We start from the raw sequence: 21,965 nt of genomic DNA, 5'->3' as shown, positions 1-21,965 counted from the left end.
GATGAGAAGCAGTGCAGCTGAGATAAACTGTACTTGACCCTTCAGAGGATATTAATACTGCATTGTTCCGATACGTAATACAAACCATCGGTCCTTTAACAATAGGAAGTAGCTAGCGGCAGCTGGAACGGTCGTAAGCTTCGAACAAGGGGAGAACGGTAGTTAACTGCTTGTCCGACAGTCGCGCGCCGCGCGACTGGGAGGTAAACAAATCACTTTTTGCTTTCGACCGCGGGTGAAGGACGTGTTCGTCATCGCTCTCTGCCCGCTTCATCGTCGTATGCTTTGTTTGTATATTGTTTTCTACTAATGGTTTGTTTGACTTGAAAATGAAACTGTAAGTACACTGTTTTCATTTTCATTACTTAATTATGAACCCTTGAATTATGTCTCGGTGCCGAGGGCGGGGCGCGCTCGCGCCGAGTCATGTATTTGGGCGAAAGGGTTGTAATTGAAAAATGTAAGTACTTTTTTCATTATATTTTGCCCTGTGCGTTCGTTACCGAGAGTGTGATTGCGCTCGGCACGAACTTTTAATTTTGATATAGAATGCAATGAAAGTGGATTCGCAATTGCAATATTCTTTTCATTTTCTTTTATTGATTGCATGAATTTAATCTGGATCAATTTTCGTTTCTTACCCGGAATTGATCCTTACGTTTTTTTATGTGAAGAAATGAAATCGCAAGTGCAGTATTCTGTTTCATTTTTCATAATATTTTATGATAGCATAATATTATTGGATCAAGTTTCCGTTCTTCACCCGGGAATGATCTTTTCTCCAAGTTCTATGAAGTGAATCGCAAGGGCAGTATTCTGTTTCATTTTCATATTACTTTTCACTGCTGTGCGGGGGTGGGGGAAGCGAAGGCTGCCAGGAAGTCGTCGGAAAGCCTCTCCCGCGACTCCCTTGGTAGCCGATTCTTCGTCTCCTTCCTGCCCCCCGCTCAGCTTCTTCATTGTATTTGTATTTGGGGTCTTCTTGCGTTCGGGGTGGGGCGGGCATGTCTTCCCCCGTGCGTGAGGGAACCCCTCTTACTAATCTATCTATGTTACCGCAGGTGCTACATCCGTGGTAGTCGACCTTGATTGTAGATGTAGATCCTCACGAGGTTTGTACTCGTTGTCGGGGGGCGAGAGTGCTCCCGCAACGAGCCCTGTGTAACGGGTATGCATTCGGCAGAGGCGCAGTGGGTGCTGTACGAGGACACAAGAAGTCATCGGAAAGTCCAGTGACTCCTTTGGTAACGGACGTCCAGTTGTACTCGGGGTCTTCCGTCCGCTCTGGGTTGGGGTTCTCTCCCCCCAGGCGCGAGGAAGCCCCTCTAACTAACCCGACTGTTGCTTCCGCAGGTTTGCCATCAGCGAGGACGACCTGGGACAGGTGTGGGAGTCGCTGGGATGCAGGGGTTGATTCAGCGGTTGGCGGGGTCGGCAGTGGTCACTCATGATACGGTAACCACTACAACAACCACAATCTCGACACCAGCATAGGAGGAGGTCCGCACCTGGTGTACACACCACATGTCATGTCGGTAACACCCACGGCTGCAATCCAGAACCAATTCCTGCCGTGCCAATCAGGACGGTGCCACCGCCACCTGGGTTCTTGTATTGCCGACCCCGGACTGCCGCTGCCCAAAGAGTACCCCCCTGGACCTGCCGCCAGTGCCGAGGATGACGGTAGCTGCCGACAGGACGCCTGTCTCTCCTGTGGTACCTGCCGTGCCTGCCGTACCTGTTGCTGTCCCAGCCGCTCATTCCCTTTCAGATCAGGTGCCTGCTGCTCATTCATTTCAGATGTTCCTGCTGTTCCTGGACCTGTTCCTGTTGTTCCTGCTGTTGGTGATGCTGTCACAGTCTCAGGTCTTTCCGGACAGGTGCAGTCGGGCCCTGTTGCTTCGGCAACTGCCCCGGCTCCCTCCTGGATGGAAGACCTGACGTCTGTCCTGCGGAGCCTGGCGAAGAAGAGAGGAAGAGGAAGAAGGTGTCGTCGTCGTCTTCGTCGTCTTCTTCGTCGTCCGCTGCCTCTCCTTCCCCTTCGACTTCTAAGGCCAAACAGCCGAAGAAGAAGAAGGTTGTCCTCCTTCCCCCCTAAGAAGACTCCTTCGGGATCTTCTAAGGGCCCGGCTCGCTCAGGCGAGCTGGGGAGCTCTTCTGCTGGTCCTCCTGTTCCTTCGGGAACGGGGCCCGTCGCTTCTTCTGCAAAGAAGAAGTCGACGGGGACCAGAGGGCACCAGCCTCGGCTGGTGCGTCCTCACCTGGTGCTAGCGGGTCTGCCGCTAAACCAGGTTCCGTCTCGGCCGCTTCTCGTTCGCGAGAAGCACCGAGTGGACGCTCTTCCAAGAAGACCGTCCAGCCAAAGTTTTGACGCCCGAGCTCGCTCGCCGTCAAGACAGCGGCGCGGAGCAGAAGACTGGCGAGAGTCGTGCACACGACTCTCGCCAGGCCAGTGGACGCTCTCGCAGCGATCAACTGGCTGCTCGGGCTAACGTGACGGTCGCTGATCAGCCACGGGTTGAGGCGAGGAAGGAGTCCCCGCGGCCGCCGGTACCAGAACCACGGCTGGTACCAGCGACTCGACGCGCCGAGAGGACGCTGGCCGGTCTCGACGCGATACAGAGCCTAGCAGGTCACCCGTCCGCCGCTCCCGATGGGACCGGGCGGAGCTGGTGACCAGCGGCTGTCGCCTGACGCTAGAGATCGGTCTCGACGTTCTCAGCCGAGCCAATCGCCCCAGGCGAGTCGGTAAGGCGCTAGGCCTGCTGCTCGACCGTCACCGCGGGGTGGTTGACGATCAGCAGCAGCCTCCACGCACGCTGGTCCTGCCAGCGAGCGAGGGGGGAGCGTCAGGTCTGCCTCTCCCATAACGGGTTGAGGCGAGGAAGGGGTCCCCGCGGCCGTCGGTACCAGCCACGGCTGGTACCAGTGGCTCGACGCGCCGAGAGGACGCTCGCCGGTCTCACCGTGACAGCGAGCCTAGCAGGTCACCTGACGCCGCTCCCATCGGGACCCGGGCGGAGACGGTAACCAGCAACAGCTCGCCTGACGCTAGAGATCAGCGTCGACGTTCTCAGCCAAGCCTCTCGCCTCAGGCGAGCGGCAAGGCTAGGCATGCTGCTCGATCGCCACCGCGTGGGTTGACGATCAGCAGCAGCCCTCCAAGCACGCGGTGGGTCCTGCCAGCGAGCTAGGGGGGTGGGGGGAGCGTCAGGTCTGCCTCTCCTGTACCTTCAACCTCCTCGGGCTCAACCCGGGAGGAGCAAGGTACCTATGAGTGATCGCGAGAGGTGCGCCGCTCGCGACCCCGCTATGGACGCCGTATGGACCAGGCACGGTTCTAGGACCGACCAAGGACATACGCGCAATTAGCTGGAGGCGAACGTCAGGGGTCTGCCGCTCTTCTTCCTCTGAAGGAGGAGTATCTAGGGATCTGTTCTCGTTGGAGGGACGGGACGGTCCTACTCCGCAAGCCCGGTTACTCAGAGATACAGAGGAATTTGCAGAAGTCATTAAGCTGATTCGTCAGCATAATGACCTGCGGAAGGATTGCCGCTCCCACCAGCAGAGCCCACGTCTCTGCTCGAGTCGTTTGGGGGGCCCGAGAGGGAACCCAAACCGACGGTGGGTCTGCCGCGATCGGAGCTTGCCGATTCTGTCTCGAACCAGTGTCTCTCGTCTCCGGACAAGAAGGCTCTCTCAGTTCTGGCCGGTCGATCAAGCTACTTCCACCTCCTCTACTGCGACAGCGGCGTTTTTGTTCTACGTGTCTTCGGACACCGTATTTAAATACTCCTTCGGTCCTCCTGAGAGGTTTCGACCTCGACGAGGACTGGAATGCGTCGGAGGACGGTATCGGCTCTCTCCTGTCAGGTGTCGATCAGCCCCACCCAGACGACGTCACAGTGGCGGCAGACCCTTACCTACAGTGAGAGTTCGTAACCCTCTGCGGGGAAAACGTTTTTCTCCTGACGATACGTTTTCCCAGACTCTGAGAGGCCATCGCCGCAAGGCGATGGCTGCTCCTACTCTTCTCCAACTGCTAGTTCCACTGGGAAGGCGAGCGAGTATCCAATTCCTTCCCCATTCCCTCCCTCCTTACGGCTACGAGGGAAAGGGGAAGGATCCTACAGAGATTTCTTTGTAGGATCCCACGTTCGGGACTGCGCTACCGGAGGGACCTTCGAGGTCCTACCTGACGTAAGCCCCGGCGGTCGTTGAGGAGGAATCCTGCTCCATTCTCGATTTCTACGGGAATCGAGAGGACCACCAGCCGATATCGTTTGACGAATTCGGTGGGGGTTCGCAGACTGCTTAGAATTCTACGGAATTTCTAGCGCATTCAGAGTGTTCGAGTTTTTTACGATCTTCAAAAACACTACGCGAGACCACGGTCAAAGTGAGCGAGACGAGAATCCCCGATATGTTACACGATAATCGGGGAACCTCGCCTATGCTCGAATTCCTGGAATTTCTAGCATTGTAAAGAAGACTGCTGCTGAAAGAAAACTATCTCACAGTAGGCGACCAACCTGGAATAGAGGAGATCGGACGGGAATATCCAGTTTGGCTTGAACTATCGTCTTAGTATTCTGTTCACCATTGAAGCTTTCCTTCGAGGAAGACTTCTCCTTCACTCTCTTTGATAGAGAACGAAGGTGGTCGATCTCCAATCCTTATTTGTTTTCTTGAAGGAAAGAATTTAGGATGGAGATCGTTGTTCAGAATCCTACTATACTACGTATATTAACCTCGCGACATGATTCTGCTAAGCAGTTGAATTGTCCGAGGGGTAGGCACATATCCTAGTTATTCTACGGATTGCGACTTAGACGAGAAGTATTCTAATGGAACTGCAACTCGGGGTTGCCTGCAACCTCCCAGGAGTTTTCAGTTTCAATTTTATATACTTATGGTTTTGTCACGACAACACCATTTCAACTTTTATATTTACCGAAATTCGTTTCGCCTAAATATAATTGCCCGAGCATATCTTTTATGCTCGGTAGTTCTAGCCGAACGCATTCCTTCGTGGAATAATGGATTACCTGGCAACTCAGGATGACGAGTCAGCAGGCTCAACCACTGCGTATTGAACTGCCTGATAGCAGCCCAGTATCAGCTGGGCCTCCGAGATTCACGGTCATGTATGTCTCTCTCTCCCCTGCTTGATTGATACCGAACCGTATCTCTGCCTAACAATCATGGACTTAGGTCTCGATTAACGGGGATTCTCGCAATAATGAAGGACCATCTACTGCGGTGACGATAGATTCCATCGCCTTCGACATTGCGAGAATTTTCAACAGAGATATCTCTTGGACTCTTTCATCTTTCTGTTTACCGCACGGTAAACAGAAGTCTGTACAAGTCTCCCGCTGCATCGCACTGCGATAATGCGAATGATTTTGCAGACATCTGAGTTTGTCTTCAAAATATCTCGTATTCGTAGGTGTTACAATTGTTCATTGTTCAACCCGAATTACAAGATGTGTCAGAAGACATCGCCTACTCTCCGACCTGACAGCTCTACCTCCAAATGTTCAGCCCATGAGAAGCAGTTCTTCAGGCGGCTTTCACCTGTGTTTTCATTACCGAAGAACGCCCCGCTTTCATTGCAACTACGACTTCTCACCGGACAGCAATGAAATAGCGGTTAGCGTTTTCAGTCATTTGTAAGCACAGGTTATGAATCTTGAGATCCTTCTCTCGATTCATATGTGAAGACGTAGGTTGCATTCAATATCTACCTTCGTCTTCAACGGTACATAGTGTTGTTTCTCCTTAGCTGAGATTCAACAAACATGAGATGTTTTACCTCAGGGACCTCGGTTCTCTAGAAGGCAATTGACTTTCGCCTGTTGGGTACATGCTTAAGAGAATCATCACCTCGCTGTCCGGCATAGGTGACAAACAAATACATCATTTGTTTGGTCTCTCGGCATAACCCTTTAAAGGCGAAGGTCACGTGACTTACTCGGATGCTTTGACAACTTGCCTCCTACCGAACGCAGTCAGTCGGCAGCTGTCAGAGCGCCCGAGTCAGTTACGAATTACGCTGTTGACTTAGTTCGGTTGTTACACAGCAACCATTACTTCGTTTTAATAGCTTGTCACAGTACCCATACCATTGACACCCACCATGGAGTGTCGGTGTCCTATCCACTACCGAGAAACTGCGCTGCATGCATGGGGATAGGAGGAGGCGAGAGACTTCGTTGCTAACGGACAGACCAGTATGGGTACTGGACATCACCGAAGTTAGAGAAGAAGAGGGATAGGTCATGCGACTATTTCCTTCTTTTCCTCTGAGGAACTGCATGACTTCTCCTGCGAAGTCAGGCACCCAGGGGCCGGATGGGGATCCGTGACGCCTCGATTTCGTACCGAACTTCGTAGCGAAGACTCAGAACCTTCGGTCCCTGACAATTGGTTCGAGTCGTTCACAATCCCCTCCCTAATGGACTTCACCGCCTTCGATGCGAAGGAGATGCTGCCTTGTCCACAAGAACTTCTCCTTGGCGCAGGTACTGAAGGCAGGGGTCTGGTCCAACCAGACCACATGCCCTTCCTTCTACCTTCGGGATATTGCCCACAGGTCCTTGGATCTTTTTCCTTGGGACCCGTGGTGGCTGCTCAACACGTTGTGTAGCGAACCAGACCTCGCAGGCTGAACAGCATCGAGTCCTGGTGTGACCATAAGAATGGATGAGTGAATGAGAGTGTGACTGGCTCCTCTTCCCATCTTTTTCTTCTTTCCCTCTACCTGTGGTTAGAGGGACACGGTCGTCACCCTGCTGGATAAGGACAAGATGCAGGTGAGCGACTCAATAGAGCCCCATCCTATCCCTTTCACTAGGGATAGGAGGCGTATATCCACCACTTCCTCCAAACAAGGGGGAGGAAGTGGATGCCAGCTTGAGACAACCCATACTTTATGTTGCCTCTTGCAAACAGGAACAAGTTCTTGCTTGCTGGTACGAAAGAGATACGCTTGCCTCTCTCTTAGTACTCGGCCCCAGAGGTCTGACCATTGATCTGCGGTGCACACCCCGATCAATCGGACAGAGGCTTGGATCCCTCCCTCGCTCTTACGACCAGGGAGGCATTCCAGGGATGGACGAACACAGGTCTTGTTCATCAAAAGACTCAGATTCCTCCCACCAAGAAGTGAGTCTTCCTATTGTTAAAGGACGATGGTTTGTATTACGTATCGGAACAAATGACAATTTGTCGAAAATTGCATTTTTCCTAACTATACAAACCTGAGGTCCTTTTACATATAGTCCCTCCTCATGCCACCCCTCACTCTGCGTATTTTGCATGGGCCAAAAGCAAAAGTGATTTGTTACCTCCCAGTCGCGCGGCGCGCGACTGCGGACAAGCAGTAACTACCGTTCTCCCCTTGTTCGAAGCTTCGACGTTCCAGCTGCCGCTAGCTACTTCCTATTGTAAAGGACCTCAGGTTTGTATAGTTAGGAAAAATGCAATTTCGACAAAATTGTCATTTTTCAGTAGTGTAGTGTTGAATGCATCATTTTATGGATTTTGTACCTATTGATGACTGCCTTTTCTGTCCAGTGTTATTCAACTTCAGATTATTGTTGTTTGGTTCTTTAATCAGCTGAGCCATTAAATTTGTTCACCATTGCAAAGTATATATCATTATTGTAGTAAATATTTAATTTGTGATTACTGTAGTATGGAATATTGCAAGTCCTTAGTATTTGAGACACTTTATGTAGGACATTTATTTTCTGTTGATTTTTAATGGTTTTGATTTTAATGATTTCCAAGTACTACATTAATTATTTTAACCTGTGGATTACCTTTTTGTACATGAACTTCCCTGACAGATATATACTTAGCTATAGTCTCCGACGTTCCCGACAGAATTTCAATCTCGCGGCACACGCGACAGGTAGGTCAGGTGGTCTACCTTACCCGCCGCTGGGTGGCGGATGTACGAACCAATCCCCCTTAGCTTGTCAGATTTTTCTCTGTCGCGGGAACGAAAATACAACTGTTGTCGGTTCTCTCGATAGTTTTTCGATTCTCGCTTGCCTGGAGTTAATTTGGACTTCTTTTGGTGACGTATTCGCTTTGTTTGGCTTGGCATACGCGATTGGACCGGTTTGATTTTGATTTGCATTTTCTTTAACGATGTCTGACTAGATTCAGTAGTTAAAACTTCGGTTTTGTTTAGGGTTTGCGTGAATGAAGGATGTAAGGTGAGGTTGCCGAAAGCTTCGGTCAGACCCTCACACGGTTTGCATGAAATGCAGGGGGAATGAATGTTCTTTGCTAACCCTTTTAGTGAATGTAAGGTATTGAATGAAGAAGAATATAAGGCTCTCTCTTCTTATGTTAGGAAGTTGGAACGTGATAGAGTACGTAAGACTTCCTCTAGAAGTTCTAGTAGGTTTAGAATGAGTTAGTTGGATGTGGATCCTAATACTAACGTAGAATTAGAACCTTCTTCCCAAGTTGCAGCCCCTGCTCCCCGCACCGAAGCCGAAGATTCGCCTTCGGAGGCGGCAGCTCTGAGAGCCACGATTCTTTCTTGGATCAGAAGATTCGTCAGTTGGAAGGTAAGGAGAGTGTTAGTGATCAGTGCAGTGTCCCCAGTGTTGTGGAGGGTGCGTCTGACCGGCTCCTTAGTGCCTCTAGGCCTAGACCTCTTCCAGGCTCCCAGTTCCAGTGGAGTAGGAAAGTCGAAAGCCGCAAGAGGGCTAGGGAGAACCCCACCGGTCAGGCGTCCCTCGGCAGATCCTGAAGTACGCTCCCAGGCTGCCTCGGATCGCTACAAGAAGGAGCTCCTACGCATTGCTTCTCCTCTTCGTCTTCTCCCTCTCCGAAGAGAGGTTGGAACTCCCTGGATGCGTCGCGCCCGTTGAAGAGGGCTTGGAAGGCTCCCTGCAGTCCTTTGGCTTCTAGTCCAGAGGTTTTCCTGGAAGAATCGTCGGTGAAGGCGAAGAAACCCAAGAAATCCTGTGATCGTCTTCTTCTCGCGCTCCTCGCTCTGCGCCTGCATCCGAGAAGAACAACAAGATCCTCCTACGAGAGTACTCGCGGGACTTCAAGCTCAGATCACGGCGCTAGCAGATTCTCTTGCAGTTAGATCACGTAGGAAGAAGGACGTTTCTCTTCCGATCAAGAGATCTAGGCGCCGCTCTTCAGAGGATCGTTCTCTTTTTAGGCGGTCTCCTTCATATGGGGAGGTTTCGTATGAAGGTAGGGGCTCAACGTGGAGCCCGCCCTCGCTCTCCTGGCTCTCTTTCGACTTCAAGGCGCCAAACATCGGTAGGACGCTCTATGGAGAAAGAAGTTTTTTCTCCAGATTGGATTCTCGCTTCCGGTAAGCGCACTGCACCTGCTAATCACGCTATTTCTTCAACTCCCTCGCGTGGGACTTCTCCTCAGCAGCCTCAAGATCCTAGAAGGCGCCCTTATACAAGTAGGCGTTCTTCTTCCAGATGTCACTCTCCTCGAGTGTCGGATCGTGACTTCTCTCCTACAGGCGTCAAAGAGTCTGGTAGGAGTCGTGTGCATGATAGACGGCCTGCTGTTAGCGCTCCCCGCAAGGTAGGCGCCAAGATCCTACTGCACATCGATCTCCTAGTAGGTGCTCGTCTCTTTTAAGGCGTCATACTCCTGATTATTCTCCTCGAGGCAGACAACAGAGTCTTTCAAGCCCCCTTCTCCGTGTAGGCGCTCTCCCACCGCTTCTAGGCGCACTACTCCTGATCGTTCGTCTCTTGGTAGCCACCAGGAATCTCGGAAGCGCCCTTCGCCAGGTAGGCGCTTCGTTTAACTTTGAAAGCGCCCTTCTCCTGAATGTTTACCCCTCCTTTGTTGCGACGGTTCAAAGAGGTTCTCGCAAGCAGCCTCTCGCCTAGTAGGCGCATTTCGCCTTCCAGTCGAACTTCCGTTGATCGTACTCAACTGGACAGGTATGGAGAGCCGTTCAAGCGCTCTGCTCTCGATAGGCGCTCTTCTCCTGGCAGCCGCTCGCCTCAGGATAGACGCAAAGAGTCTAGCAGGCGCTCACCTCCTCGTAAGCGCCCTGTGGTCCAAGGATTCTCGGAGTAGGAGCCCTACCTCTCCTTCTGCTGAGGTTCCGTCTACCTCAAAGAGGGAGTCTCATCGTAGACAACCCAGATATTCTCATCGTTCTCCAGTGGATGTGAACTATTCTAAGAGAGGGCGTTCTCCAACCTCTCGCTCAACTCCTACTAGGATCCCTTCGTCACCTAAGGATCTTCCGCGCTCGCCCTCGACAAGACGTCCTAGAAAGGTTCGGATGAGGAACCGAACACTTCTGCTGCTGTGTCTTCTTACAAGAAGCTTACAGAGCTACTTTTGCAAGTTTTTGGGGATTCCCTTACTCCTACGGCTCCTCCTTCTCCTCACTCACTTTTTTCAACGGCGAAGAGTTCTTGTGTGAGGATGAAGCCAACTCTTTCAATGAAGAAGGCACTGAGGAGTTTTGGGTTCCTGGATGGCTTCCAAAGAAGAAGCGGGGAAACGATGTTCGCTTTTCCTCCGAAGTTATCAGGACGCGCTGGTTTCTGGTACGAACAGGAGAGTCCTTAGGATTGGGTCTACCGTCTTCGGCTGATTCGGAGTTTTTCGGCGCTGGTAGATTCGACAAGGAGAGCTGCCCTTAACTCTGCCTAAGACGACTTGGGCAATGAATGAACTGGATCACATGCTAAAAGGCATGTTTAGAGTGCTGGAAGTATTTAACTTCCTTGATTGGTCGTTGGGGGTCCTAGCCAAGAAAATTGAAGTGCCAGAGTCATTTTCGCCAGAAGATCTCATGTGTGTTTTGTCTTGTATGGACAAGTCGGTAAGAGACGGAGCGAGTGAAATCGCTCCCTGTATGGGGCCGGATCGTGAAGAAGAGGTCTGTTTATTGTTCCTTCTTAACGAAGTCTGTCTCCCATGCCCAGAGGTCTTCTTTGCTGTTTGCTCCTCTGTCCGCTCAGTTGTTCCCTAAACATCTAGTACAGGACATTTCGAGATCGCTTTCGGCTAAAGCCACCCAGGACCTTTTGGCACAGTCGCAAGAAAACCTCGCCCTTCCTTCTCCCTACCAAGGCTAAGAAGGAAAAGTCAAGTGTTCGAGAACCCTTTCGAGGGCGGGTCTCCTCAAGAACCTCTACGTTTAGAGGTCGTAGACCTTCAAGAAGGGGTGTAAGACTTTTGCCAAGTCTGTTAAAGCCCCAAACCCAAATAACTTGCAAGTCCTTCAAACAACGGTGGGCGCCAGACTCTTAGAGTTTGCAGAAGTCTGGGCCCAAAAAGGGGCGGATCCTGGACCCTTTCTATTTTGATGAGAGGTTACCTCATCCCTTTCGTCGGAAGACCTCCCTTGACGACCATTCCAAGGGAACTGACGGCCAGGTACAGAGACCCCATCATGAATCAAGCTCTCCATCTAGCAGTAGATCAGATGCTGGAGAAGAGGGCTATCGAACTAGTGACAGACCACGTTCATCGGGCTTCTACAACCGCCTTTTCCTAGTTCCGCGAAGTCCCTCAGGGGGATGGAGGACCGGTGTTGGACGTAGCGCCCTGAAACTTCTTCGTAGAAAAAGAAGAAGTTCACGATGGAAACGCCTTCATCAGTGCTGGCAGCACTTCGTCCAGAGGGGCTGGATGGTTTCCTTGGATTTACAGGACGCTTACTTCCACGTACGATCCATCTTCCTCGAGGAAGTTTCTCAGATTCATGATGGGGGGAAAATTTTCAGTCAGGGCTCTGTTTCGGCCTCTGATGGCCCCTCAAGTGTTCACGGGATTTTGAGGAATGTGGCTCAATGGCTTCATTTGAAAAGGGTGAGGATATCCATGTACCTCGACGATTGGCTAATAAGGGCCAATTCAGAAGATCGTGTTTGAAGGACTTACAAGTAACACTAGAATTGACGAAGGCGTTTGGGACTTCTCGTCAATTTCAAGAAAGTCGTCACTAATTCCCGAGCAAGAGTGTGTATCTCTGGATACAGATGAACTCTCTGAGTTTTCGGGCTTTTCCCTCTCAGGAAAGGATAGCCCGAGGATTCGAGAGAGTAACAACCTTCTTAGGGAAAGAAGTATGCACAGTGAGGGAGTGTGGATGAGTCTGCTGGGGACGCTCTCCTCGCTGGAGCAATTCGTTTCCCTAGGAAGGTTGCACTGAGACCGCTCCAATTCTTTCTTCATCGGAATTGGAGTCGTCGTTCTCAGGATTTGACGTTCTCCCTGTCGTTATCCCAGGACGTCAAGAAACATCTATGTTGGTGGACAGATCCCAACCTCTTTGCGAAGGGACTGTCTCTTCAATCCCAGACCCCAACCTGGTGTTGTTCTCCGACGCGTCGGACACGGGGTGGTGGGGGCAACTCTGGGAACCAGCGAAGTGTTAGGTACCTGGGTGGGGGACCAGGTAGCCTGGCACATCAACAGAAAGGAGTTGATGGCTGTGTGGTTGGCTCTGAAGGCTTTCAAGCCCAAAGTCAGAAGATCGGTAGTGCAGGTCAACGCGGACAACACTACAGCTCTGGCATATATCAGGAAACAGGGGGACGCATTCCTTCTCCTGTACGAGACAGCAAGAGACCTTCTTCTGTGGGAGGCAGAAGAAAGGGGAATCAAGCTTCTCACCAGGTTCGTGCAGGGAGAAAGGAATGTAAGAGCAGATCTCCTCAGCAGGAAAGATCAGGTCCTTCCCACAGAGTGGACCCTTCATCTGGATGTATGCCAGAGCCTGTGGAAGTTATGGGGCAGGCCACACATAGACCTCTTTGCCACGTCAAAGAACAAGAGGCTGGATCCTTACTGCTCTCCGATATCGGATCCAGAGGCATTGCAATAGATGCTCTTCCTTCTAGACTGGAGCGGACTCGACGTCTACGCGTTTCCCCCCTTCAAGATCCTGGGGGCTAACCATCAAGAAGTTCGTAGAGTCCGATTCAACGAGAATGACCTTAATCGCTCCCTTTTGGCCAGCCCAAGAATGGTTCACAGAGGTACTGGAATGGTTGGTGGACCTTCCAAGATCGCTCCCGCTAAGGAGCGATCTACTCAGACAACCCCACTTCGACAGGTACCACCAAAATCTCCTCGCTCTCAGTCTGACGGCTTCAGACTGTCCAAAGTTTGGTCAGAGCGAAAGGCTTTTCAGCAACAGCTGCTAAAGCAATCGCAAGAGCGAGGAGACCTTCCACCTTGCGTGTATACCAGTCAAAGTGGGATGTTTCTTAGACGTTGGTGCAAGAGGAAGAACATTTCCTCTTCCAGTTTACCTCTGTGACCCAAATCGCGGATTCCTTATTTCCTCAAAGAAGAATGTCATCTTGTTGTGTCAACTATTAAGGGATACCGCAGTATGTTGCGGCGGTATTTCGGCATAGAGGCTTAAATATATCCGATGATAAGGACCTGCATGATCTTATAGATCATTTGAAACCATTAAGCGTCCTCATGTGGTACCGAACTGGAATCTAGAACGTAGTTCTACAATTCCTTGGATCGTCTAGATTCGAACCTCCTGGCTTAGCCTCTTTCAAGGATCTAACGAAGAAGGCTATCTTCCTTTTGGCCCTAGCTACAGCTAAGAGAGTGAGTGAGCTCCAAGCTATTGAGGGCAATGTAGGGTTTAAGGAAGATTCTATGGTGTGTTCGTTTCTTCCAGGTTTCCTTGCAAAGAATGAAAACCCATCATGCCCTTGGCCCAGGAGCTTTGAAGTTCGTAGTTTATCTTTCTAGTAGGAAGAGCCTGAAAGAACTCTTTGCCCTATGAGAATTATGAAGTATTTCCTTAAGAGGAAGGAACAACTTAAGGCTAATCAAGATGTGCTTTGGTGCTCCGTAAAGGACCCCACTCGGCCCATGTCGAAGAATGCTCTTTCCTTTTTCTGAGAAGCCTTATTACAGAGGCACATGTTGCCTGTAAGGAAAAGAACATTTTAGACTACTGAAGTGAAAGCTCACGAGGTGAGAGCCATTGCAACTTCGCTTGCATTCAGAAAAAATATGTCGGTGCGGAACTTGATGGAGGCGACTTTTTGGAGATGCCAATCGGTTTTTGCAAAAACCACTACCTACGTGATGTAAAAATCACATATGATAAATGCCTTCGCCTTGGGTCCTTTCGTATCGGCGGATTCGGTGCTGGGGCAGGGAGCTGAAACTTATCCTGTGAAAAATTTTATATGTTACCCTATATTTTATATTGGTGTTTTTTGGTTGTCTGAAAGAGGTTGCAGGAGCACCTCTTTTTGTCGTAATATTAACCCTTTGTATTTTGGTTAGGTGGTCTGGTGGGTTTTGGCTCCTTGCAGAGGTAGTGGTAAGGATCTGTTAGGTAAGCGGACAAGGTCCCTCTAACAGGATCTGACTTGGATTCTACCACAATAAGGGATCACATATCCCAGTGGTAGATCCGAGAGTCTTTCAGCATCAGGTCACGTCCTAGCTGTAGCTCTCCAGGCAATGCAGACTCAGAGACAGTATCTATGAAGTCTTCATCCTGAAAAGGTGAGAACCAAGGTTTTTATATCCTACAACATTAGTTGTTTCCGTCTTACCTGTATTATTTAGCTGTCTCTTACCCTCCACCAAGGGTGCCAATCAGCTAAGTATATATCTGTCAGGGAAGTTCATGTACAAAAATGATATTGTTAAACTACAATAAAGTTTTGTACATACTTACCTGGCAGATATATACGATTAATGGCCCACCCAGCCTCCCCTCAGGAGACAGGTGGAAGAGAAAAATCTGACAAGCAAGGGTGATTGGTTCGTACATCCGCCACCCAGCGGCGGGTAACGTAGACCACCTTACCTACCTGTCGCGTGTGCCGCGAGATTTGAAATTCTGTCGGGAACGTCGGAGGAACTATAGCTAAGTATATATCTGCCAGGTAAGTATGTACAAAACTTTATTGTAGTTTAACAATATCATTTTACACCTTTTCTATTTTTTTACAGGCAATTTGTCCGTAGCACAGCAGTTACCACCGTAGGCCAGAAATCTGAAGGATTAACTTGTCCAGGAAAACGATCAAATGGCAGGTTTTGTCGTGGCAGACTGCACGACACCATTTTAGACTGGGAGGATGCCTTGCCTGATGATGACTTAGACCTTGCTATATCTCATTCATGGTAAGAATACTGTAATGTCTTTTTGTAAATAATGATACGCTTGGTATAATAATTCTTATTTCTGGCAATTATGACTTTTAAGTTTATGCAATCAGAGAAATTGTAGCTGAGGACAAATTTCACTTGTGTTATTTTATAAATAAATTATTGTCTGCTGAATTCAAAGCTTAAAAAAATATTTATTCAAAACTATAGATTTGATTATCAGTATGAAAAAGAAGTTGAATGGAACCTGTCAGTCACATTTGTCATATTGTGCATTGAAAAGAAGTGTGCAGGCCTGAAGTGACTCTAGTTGTTCTCCTTACAGTGCAGCAGAATTAAGCATTTGTTTAGGTACGACACTTCAGATAGTCCCTAGTGGCAATCTGCCTGTCGACACAAAGAAACGTGGAGGAAAACTTGTTATATGCAACCTCCAGCCGACCAAGCAGGTAAGCCCTCAAATTGTAATGGTGCATAGCTTTACACATTTAAGATACTCTAATGTCATTATGTATGATAATTATTTTAACTAATTAAAGATAATTTATATTTAACAGACACTTGTTGCCTTTGTAAAAATGCATAATTTCTGTTACCATTTAAATTCTTATAGGATAGACACGCTGACCTCATCATTAATGCGTATGTGGATGACGTTATGAAACAGCTCTTGGAATTCATAGGTGTTGAGCTATTACCATATAATCCAGACGATGACCCAACAAAGATAACTAAGCTGCTGGTGACGAACTACAGCAGTACTCGAGATTCATTGGCAGAAGAGGAGGCGAAAGAAGGTGATCGCAGTGGCAGTAGTTATTTTGAGCCAATTGAGTGGACCATACAAGAGAGTTGGGTCAGAGATAAAGATTTGGCAGATAAGGTAAAAAGTAGGAAAGTAATTAGAAATAAGAGGCCAAACAAAAATGAAGACGACAAGAGTTCGATTGGGAGAAAGAAGATTAAAACCGATATCGACAACAATGCGCAAGTGGATGATTCAGACAGTCTCCTGAATGGCGAAGAAGAAAAGGTCGACATTAAGGACATAAAAGAATCTGTGAAAGAAGAAGTGAATCGCACAATTGGAGAGTTGAATGGTGTGGAAGACATTAAGGGTGAATGCAAAAATGGGGAAACTAGGATTATAGTTTGTGATTTAAAAAGTGCACTGAAGGAAGAATGTCCACCTCTCTTGGAGAAAGTTACGGAAGGTAGAGGTGAAAGAGGAGAGAGAAAGACTGACAGTGGAAGCTCCAGTTGTTTAGGGTAGGAATGTGTCTCATTATCTCGAGCATCACATTGTATTCTCATGTTAGGTCCTGTCATATTTTTGCAGGTTATAACATATGGGTAGTGCCAACACATTACAAAAAAATGCCACATTCCTCTCTCATTTATTCTCATAATTTCTTTATAAATGTCCTCATTTTCATGAATCTCACTTTGCCATGAAGGGACTCCATTACTCATCTGTCATTATCGGGTTTATTAGTAGTTGTCAGTAAGGACTTGTAGATATTTTATATGTTGTATTTATATCTAGTCTACTGTGAATCTTGCTGAAGTTTTTAATCATCACTGCTGTTTGATACAGGGCAGCTTAGTAGTACTTAATTTTCCTTTGGTACATAATACAATATGTACTTCTCTTTATATTTAATTTATTTAGAAGCAAAGTTTACCACAAATCACCAATATCAAAGTGAGTAGGGGAAAGTACATCAATCATAAGTATTTTTTACTCAACACCTAACCACGTGCATTTATATTAGCCAGAATTTGCTGTGACAAATATTTTGTTACCTCTGATCTTTGGAGCACTGCTGTTAATCCTCCAAGAGCATTTATATACTCATTGCTAGAGGTAGAGATAGCTAATTCTCTGGCATTTATTCTCCATGTATAGGTGTGCTGCTAAGAACCCTAAGCTTTCACTAATGGTTCATGAGGATTACTTGTTGCCAGAATTTCTGGGGAGTTACTTTTCATAGCGGACTAATAGCACTGACATAACTGGTTGTAGATCAATTATTGAAATAATGTCTAGTCTAAAGTAGGCACTCTCCTAAACATGTTGTACTGAAGCATCGAGCGGTACTTTAGTGTGTAAAGGTTGGTCATTGGTTTGCTCATATAAACTGGCAAGTTCACAACTATCAATTATTGCTTTGAAGTATGTTGATGAGACCACTTAATTACTTTTGAAGACTCGTGCAGATTGCCCAAAGAATGTTATTTTAAACTAAAGAGGTGAAAATTGAAGTTAAAGAAGCTAGACAGCTGTTTAGAAAGAGACCACAAGAAAAGAAGGTATGGAGATGGTCTTTTCTTGTCTGCATTTTAGGTAGGAGAAAAATGAGTAGTAGTTGATAAGTAAATGACTGGTTCAGTTTTTAATAAAGATATATCCCATTCATTTCCTGTAAGGCACAATTGTTTTGTATCATAGACTTACTACCTACATATGTTAAGGATGTGTTACCATGTAAATCTTAATTATTGTCTAGGTAAGGTCCTTTTTTTTTTGGTTATTCAGTAGTTTACAACGAAGTATATATTAACACAACATTGTATGTGCAATTACAGCTTTTTCATGCCATGTATACAGTACTAAGCTTCCAAGGCACAAAATTTTTGGTAATAGCCATTTTTCAAGGTTTTGCTGTTTTTCTGTTTATTTTTTACTGGGCTGCTTTCCCTGGTGGGGTCCTGGGGATTGTAGCATTCTGCTTTTCCAACATGGGTTGCTGCTTGGCTCCTCTTAATAATAATGGTAATTGCAGAAGTAAATTAATATATGTAAATTTGAGGGTGTGTAGGGAAATTAAATATTTTTCACCATCATGCTGGACTGACAAAATATTTTAGTTTTTGAAATTTGGTAATTAAGATATGATAAAGGAAGGCTTGATTAACTGTAAAAATGGTATCGTTACTTTTAAAAAGGGTCTCTTCTTCTGCTGGATGTCCAATACCCACATTATACACATCCAGGATTGAATGACCTCCTGGAGGAAAAGGTTAGGTTAGATGTGATTATCTTGGAAGGTAAATGGCACGTCCCCATTTAATGCAGTAGCTCCTACGTCCAGCCAGACCTTGAAACTCTAGGTCAGGTCTTTGTTTATGTAATGATTGATGTGTTTCTCTGAGTAAAGTAGCCAGTGTGGAGAAGGGTAAGCTCGATGCTGAATGTTCATTGTGGACATACTAGCAGTTGCATTCCAGGATAGTATAGGAATAAAAAAAGCTTGTGAATGGGAAGCAATATTTTCCAATACATACACCAAGGAGGGATCTAATGCATTCAGTTGTGGTAGGTCACTTTAATGTCTAGTGAAAAATATGAGGTAGCTAAAGCACAAGCAACACATCATTGTTGTGTACCAATCTTACAGTCCAGTGTTTGTTTATTTTGTATTATAATACGAACATAAACTCTACCCTTTACCTTTTTTTAATCTTGACTTGCCTCTGGTAATTCAAATCTGATGGCCACTTTTGTATAATTTTTATTCAGCATTGTATACCAGTCAATCACTTGTGGACATTACCACCCGCCAGTTTTAAGAATTTCAGAATGAGAAAAACTGGAGAGAACATCCATCCTTTTGCTGTGATTGTGGTTGCTATTGATGATAAGGGATTTACTTCTGCCATCTTCATAGTAAAAAAAAAAAAAAAAAAGTGAAAAATAGATGTTAGTTGTATCTTGTAAGAGAAAATATTAATTTTATTTTGTTCTAGAATTTTGTGTTAAGTTTCATACACAAATATTATGGCAAATTCCATACAGTATTTTAAAAGTATTTTAATATTTAATGGGTACAAAAGTACATTTCGACAATATACCTTTTGTGTATGCTGGAAATTTTCAATTTGTTATAATTGATGACACAATAACAACAATTAATTGTATCTTGTACAAAAATTTTATTATACAGTACAGTATTTTAGATTTAATGTTGTTGTTGTATAGGAACAAATTTTTTAATATGAAGAATTTCTATTTTTAGTACAATATACTTGAGCACAATGATTTTGAAATACTGCTGCTTATTGTAATTCTAAGATGATTTAAAACACAAGTAAGTTCCACTTATTTGTGATGATCAGTACTAACTGTATAGCAGTATTTTGGCAATAAAAGTTATAAAAAATTAATAAAAAAATTCTGTACTTAATATAGTAGCAATGTACTATAATACAAGTACTTTGCTTCATTACAAGGAATGAAACTATTCAATCATTTCTTTTTGTGTCATAATAATTCCTTTCCCTTTGTTGTATATTTGGAAGTTATTGATAATCATAAATATTGTATTTGTTATTGACTGATAAATATGAACACTAACCCTGGCATAACAGAAATGTTGCCAGGCAACCCTTTGTTACCCACAGGGTGGCAATAAACTAGGTATGGTAGTTATTTTGATTTTTTACAGGTTTTCTCATTGTTGGTTTTATAATGCACTCATACTGATACTACTGTGAGTAGGAGTATTTGCTGTCGTGTTTTTGTGTTGAGTTTAGGTATATTAAGCCGTATGTTATGTTTGCCCATGATAGTTCATATACACAGTAGGTCCTTATTAAAAAATTTTGTAGATATAAAATTATTACATGTACTTCGTTTTTCTCTATTGTACAGACTTTTACTTGTAATTTATTGATTTTGGTTACCAAGCACTTTGTTTACCAAGAGGATAATAAAAAGAGGTTTTAAAATTTTTTAGTAAAATACTCGAGTAATTTTACAGGATTTGTGGTGGTCCATGTACTATTAACTCATTATGATTATGTTAAATTAGTTCATGTACTATTAACTCATTACGATTATGTTAAATTAGTTAATATGTTGTACTTTGTATTCTACAGAATAGGATTAATTGCATAGCTGCAGTAAACAATTAACTTCTGAAGGAATAATATTCACATTTGGGTATAGTGAATGTTCGAGTACTGTGTTGAATGATTCATTATACTGTAAAGTGTATGTGTATACTTGCTGAAATTCCAGCCAGTCTCAGGTTGAGGAATGTGTTCATGAAAATATTTCCGATGGCTTGTGTACTCCACATGAAGCCACTGTAGCTGTTGTCCATTTACTTTGTTGTGATACATTTTGCACTGCTCTTTTTAGGATACCAGCAGTGGTATAATCATCCTCTTAGCATAAAAAAAACACCATTAATAATAAAACTGGGAAACAGTAGAATTGTAGGTCTTGGAAAATTCTTTTACCATTTGTACTTCTTACCGATATATTCCGTCATCTGTGATATATTACAGGACTGAAGTCTCCATGATACTTATCCCCTTTAATTTTCTCTTGCCACACATAATAGGTCCATAAGTCCGTAATTTCTGAATGTCCGCTAGTCATAGCGCAGTAAATTTACCCTATTGGATGTTTGAACATGTAATTTAAAAGGTAAAGAAATGATACAGTAGTCAAATCATTTGCAGTAGGTGTATTATCATGTGAATAGCTGTAATATTGAATGATATAAAATTTCCACTGCTGATTTTGTGATAAGCATCACTGCCAGACAAAATTTAAAAGAACCAAAACTTGAATTGCAACCTAGATATTTGTAATGAAGCAGCTTTACAGTAAATAATTAATGTTGAACACTTTATTTATTCCACTCCCAAATTTAGAATAAGAGTAATGTAGACGTCTCATGTCTGTGATTTAGAATAAGAGCAGTTTTATGTAGAAGCCTCTCCTTATCTCTTATCTTATAATGAATGCTTCTACACTTTTGTAAGACAATGTAACTTACACTTGGTAATGTTAAGATAATGTGATGTAATCTTTTGAGATGGCAAATATGAAAATATGCTTGCCACTTCTTGACATCCCAACACTGAAAGTGCAATACTAATGCCTCTTGATTGTTTATCTCGTGTAAACCTGTGATGGCTTCTTTGCTACTGGCTTCCTGCTTCCTTCTGAGTGCATAAGGTCTTGGTTAGCATCAAGCAATGAATTGCTATTGCACCAGTGTTTTAAGTCACTGGTGGTACAGCATATCTCTCAGTACCAGCCAAACTTACTGTATAGAAGGGTTTATACACCAACTTGAGGGACAAGGGTTAGTTTTTCCACTAGGAAGCTGCTTAACTCTGGGCAACAAGCACCACAGATGAACAACTGCATCTTCACTGCCAAAATACTTTCAAAAGAGCAAGTGACACTAAAAGAAGACAATGAGCATACTTGTTAAGTAATCATTCCAGTATTTATAGATGAAGGATCAACGCTACAGGTGGTCCCACATTTATTTTCTAACTTATGGCCTCCCATACTGAAGATACCAGCCAATCTTGAGGCATAGTTACCGTTGCCAGTTTTGTGCAGAATATGAATACAGCCACTAATTCGTAGTTCATGACCATTTTTGTTTATATACAGAAACAGGGGTTTGTACAGTAGTTGAGTAAAAATACAGCTTATAAAATATAGAACATACAACATTAGCGATTTATGCATCTTAGGTGACAGTTCCCAAGCACCATGAATTTGAAGCATTTTTACACAAAGATGAGAAGCTTAAAGATTAAATTTTTCAATATCAAAATTACTCTTGCACAGAATTAGTATGTTACATAACATGGTATATCATCTATATGAAAGGCTTAGTTCTACAGGAAGTGCTACAAAAAAAAAAAGGTCCAAGTGGTCAACTGTCCAAAAGGGTTTATAAACTATTAAGAATCAGGTAGATTACTGGTTAATGTTCCCTGCACCTCATAAGGTTTTTACTGAAAATGTAACCTCATGTAATAACTATAAAGTACATCTGCAAAAGAATGTG

The 21,965-nt window shown here is 45.2% G+C and overlaps 2 protein-coding genes across 2 annotated transcripts in view; both read left to right on the top strand.

Annotated features, from left to right (window-relative positions):
- The window catches only part of LOC135203786 (uncharacterized), a gene marked incomplete in the record, with an annotated part of 44,034 nt that overhangs the window by 19,996 nt on the left and 2,073 nt on the right, over positions 1-21,965 (top strand).
- LOC135203784 (uncharacterized) lies at positions 14,945-17,036 on the top strand. Its single transcript, XM_064233758.1, has 3 exons — positions 14,945-15,153; positions 15,464-15,587; positions 15,752-17,036. Exon 3 carries the CDS (start codon positions 15,797-15,799, stop codon positions 16,409-16,411), a length of 615 nt encoding a protein of 204 aa, XP_064089828.1. The 5' UTR covers positions 14,945-15,153; positions 15,464-15,587; positions 15,752-15,796; the 3' UTR covers positions 16,412-17,036.

The sequence above is a fragment of the Macrobrachium nipponense genome, chromosome 36 (genome assembly GCF_015104395.2).
Source record: "Macrobrachium nipponense isolate FS-2020 chromosome 36, ASM1510439v2, whole genome shotgun sequence".
Classification (NCBI taxonomy): domain Eukaryota; kingdom Metazoa; phylum Arthropoda; class Malacostraca; order Decapoda; family Palaemonidae; genus Macrobrachium; species Macrobrachium nipponense.
This window is presented reverse-complemented; position numbering and strand designations above follow the sequence as displayed.